Below are 13,743 nucleotides of genomic sequence, written 5' to 3' on the forward strand. Positions count from 1 at the left end.
CTCAACATATCTACTCGTGTAGGTTAGCATAAATATTAAAACTATTTTTGTGGCATGGTCATTGTTAACTTGACATGTAATACATCAAATTACTGTAACTACATACTGGTATGTATTCCCTACAATTATAAGACTTCTTTACTTGCCTGAAGAGTAAAGGGAAGGTTAGGTTTCATGTATTCATCCTCATAGACAGGAGTCAAGGTGACAGCAGTGCGAAAGACCTGGACACTTTTTTTTCCCATCAGATTCACCCCAGTGCCATCCTCGGTCACGTTGGCCTGCGCTGTGAGCAAGTACACCTGGCAGTCAACCACCTTCACCTCTACTGCACTCACTTGGAAGGTCTTGCACCCAGAAATCTACCACAAAAATTAGTAGAATTTACAATGGGGTAAATTGAATTAACTTTTATAACTCCCCACCAGAAATTGATTAACTATAGCTTTGAAACTAAATAAAAATTTATTTACATTCCAAATATAATATGTTCCATACCTCCTTCAGGGATTTATAAATAGCCCAAATGCTTTATCCTTTTGTTACCAATCAGCTCGTTAGCAGCTTGGATGGAAGGTTATGTCAGTTATAACTGTTGACAAGTACAGTACTGGTTCGAGGATATTTATTTTACTTTACTTTTATCCTCTTCACCACTGATCGGCCCATCTAGCCGCTTGGGCGATCGGTCACGTCTCTGTTACACACTGTTGGCAAGTACTGGGCATGCATTGGCTCAATGTATTGAACCTGCTACAGTGCTGGTCAAGTCTGATCTTGAAACCGCTTACACTCGGTGCAGTCACAACACACTCTGGCAGGTTGTTCCACGAGTTCACACCTCTCATCCGAAAAAGTTAGCCCTCACAGTTTTCTGGACTTGCGGCTTCTTCAACCTTGAACTGTGACCCCCTGTGGGGTGAGCGTCTACCAGCTCCAGGTGCCCTTTGAGTGCTCTAAATCTTTCCGTATAGCTGAAGTGCCAGCACCAGTCTGATGGCCCTCTGGACATTTTTCAACTGACAATCCCTAGCATATCCCGGGCACCAGACAGGGTGACAATACTCCAGGCGGGGAAGCACCTCGCTCTTGAAGATTGTTCCGAGGGATGGTTCGTCTAGATATCTGAACAACCTTCTTATCAGACCTAATAATTTACTGTAGTTGCTTGGTTCACTTTCTCACAATGGCCCGAGAACTTCAGTTCATTATCAATATACACACCCAGGTCCTTTTCGTATTCAGTCTCTAGTAATGCAGTTTCTTTGTCCCGTTGGGACATATGATACGCCTCCTTACCATTGTTGTCCCAGGTGCATCCTCTTACACTTCGTGACATTGTATCTCAGCAGCCACATCTTTGACCATTCTTAAAGCTCAGATCTTTCTGCAGCTATTCACAATCTGCTTGGTTCTTAATTTCCCTAAATAACTGCCTCAGACATGTCATTAATGAAGCAAACAAACAACAGTGGGCCCTGTGGTACTCCGCTTGTAATGGGTACACACGACTATTTTGTACCATTAAACACCACACACTGCTTGCGATCATAGAGAAAGTTTCCGAGCCACTCTAGAACACTTCCCCGAATCCCGTACCTTTCCAGTTTAATTTTTAGTCTCTTGGGGTACGCCGCCAAAAGCCTTGGCAAAATCTAAGTATATATTGTCGATATTACTACCCTGTTCCAGAATTCAGGTCCAAACATCCATTATCTTGAGTAATTTTGTTATGCAGGAGCATCCTGGCATAAAACAGTGTTGGCAATCCTTTACAAGGTCGTTTTATAGTAGATGGTCAGGCTCACTGGTCTATAGTTATTCATGGAGTGTTTATCGCCTTTCTTGAAAATAGGACTCGCAGAAGCCATTTCCCAATCTCTGGGTGCTTTTTGCTCATCCAGGCATTTACGGAACAGGATCTTCAAGAGCTCGGCAAACTCCTTAGTACTCTGGAATGCACCAGGTCAGAGCCAGGACTCTTTTGAACCTTTAGCTTCTGACAATTTATTTCTTACAACCTCTTCCGATAACACTGTGGGTCAGCGGTGTGTCGAACCGTCTGTCCTCAAACACAGTAAGATTGTTCACATCCTCCCTTGTGAACACCAAGGAAAAGAAACTGTTCAACGCCTCCGGTTTGTCGGTCAGAATCTGTGTAACTACCATCTTCAAGCCTCCGGTCCGATACTCCTAATGGCATTTTTAATTTTGACTTAGCGTAGCAGTAAAACACCCTTGGGTTTGACTTAACCTCGCTTGCAATCAGCCTCTTGGAACTCCTCTTCAACCCTTCTACACTGACTTTGCTTGGTTCCTGGATATCTGTACCTGTGTTAGTCAAGTCTGGTCTTGAATGACCTCACACTCAGTGCAGTCACAACATTCTGTGGCAGATTGTTCCACGAGTTCACAATACTCACTGCAAAAAGTTTGTCCTGACAATTTTCTGAACTTGTGGCTTCAACCTTTAACCCATAAGCCCAGGGTTAGGGTGCCACTGGGCATACCCCCCCCCCCCCTATTGACCCTCTAGAAACTTCCCTGGTAGTGCAGAGAGGGAGGGAGATAAGTGGACAGTTTCTGGACAGCAAGCACTAGTGGTCACCTATGCACTTAGCAGCTATTTTTAGTTTGCCTTTGTGTCCAGGATTGCCAGTAATGCATATATTTACTGATAATACCCATTTGCTATAAATTATAAATTTAGATTATTTTATTTGCATTATTTTTCATAAAAAGTGCTCAGCAACACACTCGCAGTTGGTCGCCAGGCTGTCTGGAGGTCTTTGTGTTTGGTTGAGCAAGTAATGAATAAAATAATTATTCCACAAATAAATACATTTATAACAATCATAGCATTATTTTCCAGTAATACTACACAACAATACAACTACACTACTTTTAGCAACACTAATACTTTGATGCATGATAAATGGACAAACCATGAAAATGAAAAACTAAAGTAAGTAATTATGTTCAGGAAGCTTCCCTGTGGCCAAGTGTGTGGTGTGACAGGCAAATAGTCGCACTAGAACCTGATAACCTACGCTGGGCATTTAAACAGTGGCGGGAAAAGGAGCGCGGTCTGGAACGTCACCCGGGGCTTGCTGGTCTGGCGTTCCGGAATGTCAACAGGGGCAGAAGGGTTAAGCTGTGACCTCTAGTGGAACGGGCATCTGCCAGCTCCAGATATGGACACTCAACCGAGTAATGTTCTCCGAGGTGTTTATAGACTTGCCTGCCTGTAGTATAAGCTATGCAATTCCAGGGGTTCTAATCTCTGGGTAACTGAGGTACTGTAGTACCGAGGCCAGTCTGATGGTGCTCCTTTGGAGGTTTTCCATCAACTGACAGTCTCTTACCATATTTCATGGACCAGATGGGGGGTAGTCCATACTCCAAACAGGGCAGCACCTCACTTTTGAAGAGCGTCATGAGGGATGGACCATTTAGGAATATGAACGACCTTCTTATAAGACCCACTAGCTTAGGCACTTGATTCACCTTCCCGCAATGGTCCGAAAAATTTAGTTCGTTAGTAGACTATAGGGGTTGCATGTTGTCACTAGTTCAGCCAGTGGGTGAAATGAAATGTCTGACTCATAATACAATGTGTCATCACAGACTTATATCAAAGTACTGTGTCTCACTGCTGGTACAAGTATGTACATTGGAAAATCATTCTCTTAGTTACATGAACCAGCTGTGAGGGCAAACTTTTTTTGAGTGAACTCTTGGAACAACCTCTAAGAGAGTGTTGTGATAGTACCGAGTCTGATTGCTTTCAAGATCAGACTTGACCAACACTGGAACAGGTCCAGATACATTCAGGAGACATGATCAACCACCTAAGCAGCCAAGGAGCCAATCGGTGGCAAAGAGGATACAAATAAAAGTAATACAGTATAGTCTCGGTTTACGCTCAATTAAACCCGTGGAGGTCCGCGTAAAACAAGAAACGCGTAAACGAAGTAACAGAACAGGGATTAATTGAAATAGAGACTGGGCCGACCCCCAGACTACCCTTTTTCCGACAATACGTATGTTGTTGTAAAAGTAACATCTTAATTTTATGATGGTATGCACACACAATTAATATTCAAGAGAAATATCAATAATATTAGGTTTTTTAACACTTACGTTAGTAGAAGAGATGGCTGGGCACACGGGGATGGGGGGTTGGTTACGAGGCAGAGGGCAGATTATTGGCCCTCACCTGTATCACTTTTACCACCTGTATCACTACCCACCACAGAGGCTGGCAGGGCCTCTTTGTCAAACCCCTCAAAGTCCATATCCTCACTATCACTGACTCAAGCTGGCTGTGGTGGGTGAAGAACTCGGTAATGTTTTGTTAACTGGGCGACCTAGCGCGCACCCTGCCCGGGCCGCTTCCTGTGTAATGATGGGATGTATCCCGTAACTAATAATTGCCGGTCTGGCCAGAAGCCGCATAAATGACCAACCAGGTAAAGGAAATCCACGTAAATCGAGACTATACTGTATTCCGTAAGGAATCTCATTCATAGTCCCAGTTAAATACTGTACACTAAAGCAATGAATATCCTTGCAGTCTAAATTTATTTTCATAATGTCAAAATGGTCTGCACAAAAATGCCAAGGTAGTGATAATCTGATCATCCAATTACTGCAATGGGAGGATCCTACACAGGCCACTAGCCTCCTTTTAGGTACCTTTAGTGGGTCGCCATTAGGTAAACAAGGTTAGGTAAAACAAAAGTAGACATACATTTTTAAGCAAAGCAGCAATTACAGTTCCTTAGAATTATGGTGGGCCTAGGGTCTAACAAAGCCGCTGTAAAATAAATGGCAATATATAATCTACTTAGATTTTCTCTAATCACTATTTTTCCACATGGTGAAGAACAACCCTCTTCTATCAGTAGAGAAAAACATTAATTGTGGGATTTTGGGTTTTGTTTACCATTGTTTTGCTTATTGTAAGAATCAATAATGAACCAGTAATGCCTGTATGTAACTGACCAGGTCCAATAGGGAGCCCGGAGTTAACACACCAGACAATGTACCCATTATAAATGGAGGCAACAGTACAGTATGGGGGATTATCTGCCAAGATGGGTCCGAGGACTTCCAAAATGCTACAATGCAACTTGCAATGTCCCAGAAGGGTTGGTATGCAGGAATGTGGTACATCGATCCTACTACATTTGGTAACCGAATATCATAATTATGCCGAAATAAATACACATTGCATTACTTATGTTAAACTACATACCAAACTATATACAGTACCAAAGTAAATGCATTTCCCAATATATACTGTATATCATCCATGGTCTCGATGCTTCACACAATGTGGACATACTTTGAGATACTATACATGTCTAACACTTGCCAACAGTGTAACAGACATGACTGACCGCCCAAGCAGCTAACAGGCCTATCAGTGGTGAAGATGATACAGTAGAGTTTATTTAATGTAATTAGGAGATGTGGCCTAAATTGCATGTTCCCTTTTCAAAAGCATTTTACATCTATACTTTTCAAAACCCAGGTTTCCAATATTTTAGTGAAAAACTTTTAAAAGCAGTGCACATAAGCTGGTATGGTCAAGGGCAGATTACTAAAGGGGCTGTAACCCCAGGCCCACTAGAAAAATGGGCCCACAGGCGATAAAAAATCCTGGCAGGCGAGTTGAAATATTAGAGCTTTTCCGGCTGGCGATTATTATTTTAGATCTCATTATGGTTTATATTTTGCGCTGCTGATGTTCAAATTCACCGCCTTGGGGAAGAGAGTATTCCCGCCTTGGGGTTATCAAATAGGTGAAGACTTCTTAAGCTGTGACTGGCTCTTGACACAAGTCTGATGCTATTGGCCAAAGTATGAAGGTTTTGAGCTTCTCAGTCGCAGGAGACTGGAGTTTGTTTATGGTCTTTTAGCCGAGAGCAAGCGTCTCATTTTCAAATGATAAAATACTTATAAAATAGAAGTTTATAACTGATAACACTCGCTAATGATAGTGTATACGTATTGCCGAAATTGTAATAGATATGTAAACTAAAAATCAATTACGTACTGCCATAATTATATACAGTACATGTAAAAAGCTAGTGTTGTGATTGGTGATAATATTGTCACTAAATGGGGGACTGCATGTGTTTACAGTGTTTAGTAGCCCTAATAACGAAGATATAAAGCTTAAAATATACAAATAAGCATATATTCATACATACATATATATTATACATTCATGCATACATACAGACATATTAGCCTATATACTCTAGCCCAGGCATGGGCAAACTTTCCTCAGTCATGGGCCACATTACTATTTAGGTATTTTTCTGTGGGCCAACCCACCAAACTTTATATCTTACCCAACCCAAAAGTAATGATATTGTATTAGCACAGACAATGAAAAGGTTTAGCGTCACATCCACCTTATGATATTTTCGGTCTACAATTCGTCTTTTACCCATTTATGAAACAAATCCATCATAATTTTTGTAATAAAATGTAAATGTTTCTTGGCATTTAACAGAAGATGAGCGAGTCTGAATAAATCAATTTTTCCTACAGTTTCATCATTTTCCTTATGAGACACCCACCAGAATAATGTCAAAATTAATCTTGGCACATGAACTACAATGAAACAACATATATGCCCATGGAGAGACCTAATCTGATAAAACTAAATACAGTTGATAAAACAGACAGCCAGGCATGAAGGATGAGGTACTATGGAGACAGTGTCAACAAGGAAGAGACCTTTACCTTGGACCCGTGTGACCAACACCCATGAACCCATTTGGACTTTCCCAACCTTAGTTAATTCCACATAGCAGCTAGTCCATCAGACAGACCGCATCGAACTTGGCCCGTAAAACAACTTATACTTATTTCACCACTACATTTTCTTAGTTACTGTACTTACTCTTGGGCGATGAAACGGTAATGAATTGTGTGTAAAGATTATTCTTTTAACAAATATTGCTTTACTCACCATAAACTGGCTGCATCTACCTGAACAGCGGGCCACATTAAATAGAATTTCTCACTCAATTCTGGCCACATGCAGCCCATGGGCTGCGGGTTGCCTATGCCTGCTCTAGCCAATACAAACAGCCTGAGAAAGGTCTTCTGAACTTAATTAGCCCCAGGCCCACAAGACCCTTCATCCGGTCCTGGATATGGGAAGTGAAATGTAATTATGAGGGAGGTTAGAAAGAGGTACTGTATACTGACCGGGCTCGTCCTCATGGTGCTAAATAAGCACTTCCGGTTTTGGTTATTGTCCACCTTCAAAATCACTCTGCCCTTCACTGGCTGCCCAAATGTATACCTGCCAACACCACCAATGATTAAGCAGATAATCCTTAAATAATGGAAAAATAAATAAATAAAAGTACAATATTTAAAAAAACAAAAAATAACTATGCGTTTTCATGAAAACTTTCAAAACTCACCTTGCACAAACAGTGAAGGCAAAATGCACGTCTGTAGCCAAGAAATACTTATCCGTAGTCACCTCCACTTCAAAGCGTGGCAAGACATACTCCTGCACGTTGAAACTGTAGAAGTGTTTGGTGCCCTGCACTGTCTCCACATGGATATTATAATGACCCTACATGGAAGATGTAGAAAAAGTAAAAAGTGAATATACTGCAGTTTTAACTATCATGTCAACTGCACTTAATGTAATCTAAAGGGTTTCATGAAGGAATATGTAATAGAAATTAATTTTTAATGTAATATTTTCCTTATACAGTATAGATAATGTATTCCATTTCCTTTGTATTTTCAAATAATAAAAGAGCATCTACTCGTAAGTAAAGTCCAGGCAACTATTGCTGGAAGAGTGGGGTCACCTGCTCAGGTTCATCAGCAAGCTGAAGAGATAGGTGGACCAGGCCATCTGAATTGTCCACATCGGTCCACTGTGCCACGCGGGTATCGGAGGGTGTAGTAACCCATACAATGGGGTACTTTAGAAGAAAAACCAATGTTAAATCCAACACCATCTCTGCCTCATGGTTCTCCACACGTCAAAATTCAGAAATTTTTAGTTATGACCACTGTTACCTGCTGGTGGATAAACATGTTACATCAATTGTTCTTTATGGATAACCTTATAAAACCTCAATATGATAAAAGTTACAGCATTACTGTACATTGATAACGAAAGCAATAGACCATGTAAGTACAGAAGTATGGTTGTGGTTGCAAGGCAAATAATCTGCTGCAAGTAACATTTATGGTACCCTAATTAAAGTACTGTACAGTAATTGTGCCGATAAAAGACTGTACAATGTACAGTTACAGAAAGGTGTTCCTTTCCCTCGTGGTAACCCGTGTCACAAAACAGCTCACCTAAATGACCTATAGCAAACCTATCTACCACTCATGTCCATCGTTACACGACCAATATCCATTCATTCATAAACGGCGATACTACTATTGCAACGTTGCCATTTGGAGACAAGGGTTACCATAGGGGGCACAGAAACATCTTCGCAACTGTACAAGCATCAGTGTGTGATACAAAGCTGCAAGACCAATTTCTATCTACAAATTTGTAAGTTACCGACTTGAAATTACACTTGTTATAGTCAAAACCTTGTTGATAAAAGGCAATAACTGGCAATAACACTGATAATCAATGGGGAAGTTGTACGACTTTAAATGAAATCTTTAGTTACTGATTATACATTAACTACAACCATAACAAATAAATAGATAAGAATAGGTAATTAATCAATACACAACTTCAATGCACAGCACAGATAAAGTAAAAAATAAATAAATAAATTTTTCTAAAAACCAGTTTTTGTGATGAAGTCCAGAATGCAACATCTAGCTTTATACCTAGGTATGTAAATGCCTAGCATTAACTCGCCAGGCCAACATATAGGTATATAAAACACCTAATAATTACTTAAATACATATTAGGACACGTCACTACCTGGCATTTAATTGCAATTCTCAAAACCCCCTGCCGTACCCTCCATCACATGCAATGCTATCGTCATCTTCTTGCCTGGCGAATCCGCGAGATAAACCAGCCTACCTTTAATCTAACATGGCCCCTCAAATAGCATGAGGGGGTTTGATCAAGTGAAAAAAGCCAGGGCTAATCTCCACAGTGATCTCAATATACAATGGTGGTAGTGTTGGACCTGGTCTTACCCTATGTGAAAGATCCAAAGATGGTCTTGCTCTGTGGACAAAGATTTGCAAGAAAGGCCAAGAGATGGTCTTACCTTCTCAGTGGAGACCAGCATGAAGGGCCCAGAAATAGTGAGGATCCTGAATTGGACTGTCTGGCCTGGCAAATACAGGGACTTGTCTGTCTGAATAAAGGTGATAGATGTGGTGGGTTTGAGGTTGATAGTGGCTGTGTGGTTAACCAGTGTTCCACCCAGCTGACCCACCACCATTAACCTCCCACTGTGGTACTTCGTCAGCGGTACATCTATCTCCTTGCACCATGACCTTTGACCTGTAGTAAATGAATATATCTAAAGAGGTTTCCATTTTTCTCTAAGTAATAAACAAGATAAGTGTTTGCATTTCAGATAAGATTATCACTACACTCCAAGAATTCTGTAACAATCTAGTAAATGCCAAGACTACCAGGAGAAAATGAAAATAGTGATAGTGTATTAGTAATTACATTTCTGGATTGGGAAAATATACCACTTCATTTTTGCAATACTAATCACCAAAGAAAAACTGAAAGAACAATGTTGGTATCCTAATCATCCAATATGAATACTGTACCTGTAAAATCAAATTAAACTACAAGCAACTAATGGGGCTGATAAGAAGACTTGCTCAAGTCTGTGGAAAAGAAGAGTACTGTAGAAGCTATATTTAGTATACTGTACATGTATTGGGTCATAGTAATCATTGGCTTAGTGGAAGGAGGTGTTGAACATGAGTGGCACAGTTACATCCCACTACCAGACTTCAAATATATGTGGATGAACGCATCTCCTTACACTATACTATTTCAATACACCTAGCTACCCTTCAACATCAATCACCAAGAATGTCCTACAAAGATTCTCCAAGACAAGGTTGCTATACCTTCTCACTGGCCAACGCTTACTGCCACTAACTTATGGAGGGCAATGCGAGCTAGTGACAGTCCTTGCTGTTCATAACAACAGTACTGTCTAGTCAAAAAAGCTAAGAAACATTAGTTAAACTATGGTTTTAAAAATTATAATTTGGTTTCCCCCTCGAAATTTGGGCCACATTTTTTTAGTGTTGGTTGCTGAGATTCCAGTTATCAAATGGTAATTACAGTTGCTGTTATTGGATGCATTAATACTTACCTATTACGTACTTGTTCTCTTAAGGTTATCCTTTCTTTCAGGATGTGTATGGTGCTAACAGAGTGTAGACCAAACATGGGGTAATTACAGTACAGTTGTACCCCGCTTTACGCGGTTTCACTTAAGGCGATTTCTCATATACGCAGTGCCTCGCCAGAACCGAACTTTCACTTAACGCGGTTCATCTACCCATATACGCGCAGAGTATCTGGCTCGAGACGCTATTTTTAGATTCGCCCCACCCGCCACCCGCTCCCGCCTGCCTGCCTGCCTCTCCTCCTCCTCCTCCTCCTCCTCCTCCTCCTCCTCCTCCTCCCTCCCCTCCCGCCTCCCTCCGCCTGGGCAAGCCGCGCTGTAAGGTTGCGCAGTGTGTCTTCTACTAACGTAAGTGTTACACCTAACTTTTATTTTTCCTAACCTAACCTTTATTTGTCCTAACCTAACCTCTTCTATATTACTTGTTTGTTCATACCATCATAAAGTTAATATAAAATTTTTACTACAACATAGTTGTGTGTCGTTAAAAGGTGGAGTTTGGGGGCCGGGCCAGTCTCTATTGGAATTAATCCCATATGTTCTGTTGTTCACTGAACGCGGTACCCTGTGGGTTCAATTGACCGCGTAAAGTGGGATACAACTGTATACTGTAGTTATCTGTTAATGCAATCTACCAGTTAAAATAACCATAAAAAACTACACCTTTATTCAGAGATGTACTTATCAAACAAACTTAAATTCATCACATGATCACATGTACAGTATGTTGCATTTTCCTGGGTACTGGTATACACTACTGTACAGTAATATCTCTGTTAGCCGGAACAATTGGTGCAGAACACTTCCAGGAATGAGAGATTTCCGGGTAATGAGACGACTCTCTCAAAGCCGGAAAATAAATCCCTTATCCCCGGAATTTTTCAGGTAACAGAAATATGTTCTTGGAAGTTCCAGAAGTTGCCCATTATATCATCTCTAGAACCCGGAAAAAATCCCCCATCCCGGAATTTTTCGGGCATCGGGAAAATTCTCGTTACTTTCTGGAAAATGTGCCCCTCGGAAAATTGTTCCCAAAGCTGGAATTTTCCAGAAAATTCCGGTTTTGGGAACGATTTTCCCGAGAAAATTTAAATTCCAGCTATCGGAGAGTTCCGGGTTCGAGGGATTCTGGCTAATGGAGATATTATTGTACTTGTACTGTATTACAGTACCGTACTTAGACAGGCCACTTGTCATCGGTGCACCAGGATTAGTGACCTACCAGTCAGGTGCAGTTAATCTACCTTTACTATTACCATATAGGTGTTCTTTAGAATCGCGCAATCATGGTAGGTAGTAGGTATTAGGCAGCTACCAAACAGGGAGGTACTACCGCCTGGGAAGATATTGGAAGCATAAGGTGTTGTTTATGGTAGATCCTGCTGCCACATGACATCACAAAAATTGTGACCAAGTCCCAGGTTGCTTATCTGACTTTCTGCCTCATTTACACACAATTGCAGGGTCTCAATTGTTTCTCTTAATATTGACAACACAACATACATACTGTATAATGTTTCTCACTTTTTATTTTTTTTTATTTTGTATTTCTTTATGGTTCTTTATTAATAATAATAATAATAATAATATTATTATTATTATTATTATTACATTTTTGTCCCCTAGGCCCCGATGTGGGTCAGTGACCTGTGCCTGGGTGGGCAAATCCCAGTAAAAAAAAAAAATAAATGTAATCCACATTTACCCACGTAATCACTCCATGTCTGCTCTAAGACCTTTTACTACGGTAACTGTCCTCTCCTTATATTACAATTACTCTAATGTGGGTCAGACGCATGAAGTATCATCCGAGCCAATCAGTGGCAAAAAAAAAAAAAGTTAAGGTACGCAAGTAATTCGCCAGGTGCAAAACAAGCCCTAAGAAGCATGCATTGTGCTTGTTGCTATCATTACCATTTATGCTAAGTACATCCCCACCCTATACAGTACCTGTATAGGGAAAATTTTGAATTAGCCTTCTGTTTGCATAACACTTATCAATAACCATAACTGAGAAATACAGTACAGTATTGAGAAGCTGACCTTTATGTTCATGTTCACTTGCAAGAGCTGGGTTTTTGTGACTATTGGTTTTCATGTAGAAAGGCTTTTCAAGATACAGTACTTTGCATAGCTTTTTCCTGATAACTTGCTACATTCCTCATACCAGCGACCAGCTACCATAGCTATCAGTAAGAGCCAAACTTCATTAGGTAAATTTGCACTGTCACACAGCACTCTGTTAGAAAGTCAAAAATATACTTTTCTAGTATATTTGTGTGTGTTTAGACCGAATATGACCTTCATTCCTCGCGGAAATTAGCCTTTTTTTCGATTTTTTTTCGTTGGACGTTTTCAAAAAAAAAAATCATGGCAAATTACACCAAAAACACTAGAAAAACTAAAACCTAACCTAACCGACTCCCACCATATGATGGAATCGCCTATTTCTTACCTTATTGGCCTGGTTCTTGTTCGTCATTGGATTCCGAGATCCTTACACAACGTCACATATGTTGGTCTTTGTGATATTTACATTCAGTCTTGCTCTTAGTACACTTGACTGAGGTTGGAAGAACACCATGCGATCAAAAAAAATGATATACTGTAGTTTCTTCGTTTTCTTCGAAAAAACTCGCAATCAGCTCCATATAATTTAAGTGACACCCATCGCAGACTTCCATGGTCAGAACTGAACTTGAATTTTGAAATAGGAGACCCAAAATAAAACTCAAATTTGATTGGGCCAAATATACCCCGAATTAAACCCAAAATCATTTTAATTGGTTGTAAAAACAAAAACGCTTTTGATTGGCCGTGTGACGTGTACGGGAACGCATATGCATGATGATTTATGAAGGAGAAGCAGGAGACACGCACTGTTGGAGGTGAGGCAGGCGATAATGGCGGAAGATTAATGAAAGAAAATAGAGAAAATTTTGGAAATGCTATTTCCGTTATTATACATTCCCGCCAGTAGTGTAATAGATGAAAATTACCTTATAATTAGACGTCTTATTAGAATATGATAATAGATTAGTGGTAGGAATGTGCAGTGTGTAAAAGCAAAAATACCCTTCATTAAATTTACAGAATACAGTAATAGCAATAAACTGAGCCTCTTGGCACTGTCAACAGCTGCCCACACTAACTCACCAACAGGGACATTAAGCAATATGTATGGCAATATGGCTTCTTCCTCTTCTAAGAATTTGGCATTGGTGAGGTGAACAGTGATAGGGCTTGCTGGTGTGTTGTCTGTCAGGAAGATGCACACTTTACTCTTGTCCCCTGTAATCCACTGGCGAGGGGTAGTGATAATGTAGCCCCTAGAAAAGTTGTAATAATTACAATACATTAACTAATAAATATATATAT

At 40.3% G+C, this 13,743-nt stretch overlaps 1 protein-coding gene across 6 annotated transcripts in view; it reads right to left on the reverse strand.

Annotated features, from left to right (window-relative positions):
• LOC121871027 (alpha-2-macroglobulin-P-like) overlaps positions 1–13,743 on the reverse strand; it is a 52,497-nt gene that overhangs the window by 32,734 nt on the left and 6,020 nt on the right. For 3 of the 6 annotated variants that reach the window (XM_042373083.1, XM_042373087.1, XM_042373082.1), the window contains exons 2-7: positions 13,522–13,694; positions 9,250–9,488; positions 7,857–7,973; positions 7,455–7,612; positions 7,234–7,330; positions 147–362 (exon numbers count right to left, since the gene is read on the reverse strand). In XM_042373083.1, coding sequence (XP_042229017.1) covers positions 147–362; positions 7,234–7,330; positions 7,455–7,612; positions 7,857–7,973; positions 9,250–9,488; positions 13,522–13,694 — 1,000 coding nt within the window. Of the gene's footprint in view, positions 1–146; positions 363–7,233; positions 7,331–7,454; positions 7,613–7,856; positions 7,974–9,249; positions 9,489–12,820; positions 12,925–13,521; positions 13,695–13,743 lie in introns of those variants that run through there. The other 3 variants (XM_042373085.1, XM_042373084.1, XM_042373086.1) reach the window with 3 other exon arrangements.

Source organism: Homarus americanus, unplaced genomic scaffold, assembly GCF_018991925.1.
Source record: "Homarus americanus isolate GMGI-L3 unplaced genomic scaffold, GMGI_Hamer_2.0 scaffold52512, whole genome shotgun sequence".
In the NCBI taxonomy this organism is placed as follows: domain Eukaryota; kingdom Metazoa; phylum Arthropoda; class Malacostraca; order Decapoda; family Nephropidae; genus Homarus; species Homarus americanus.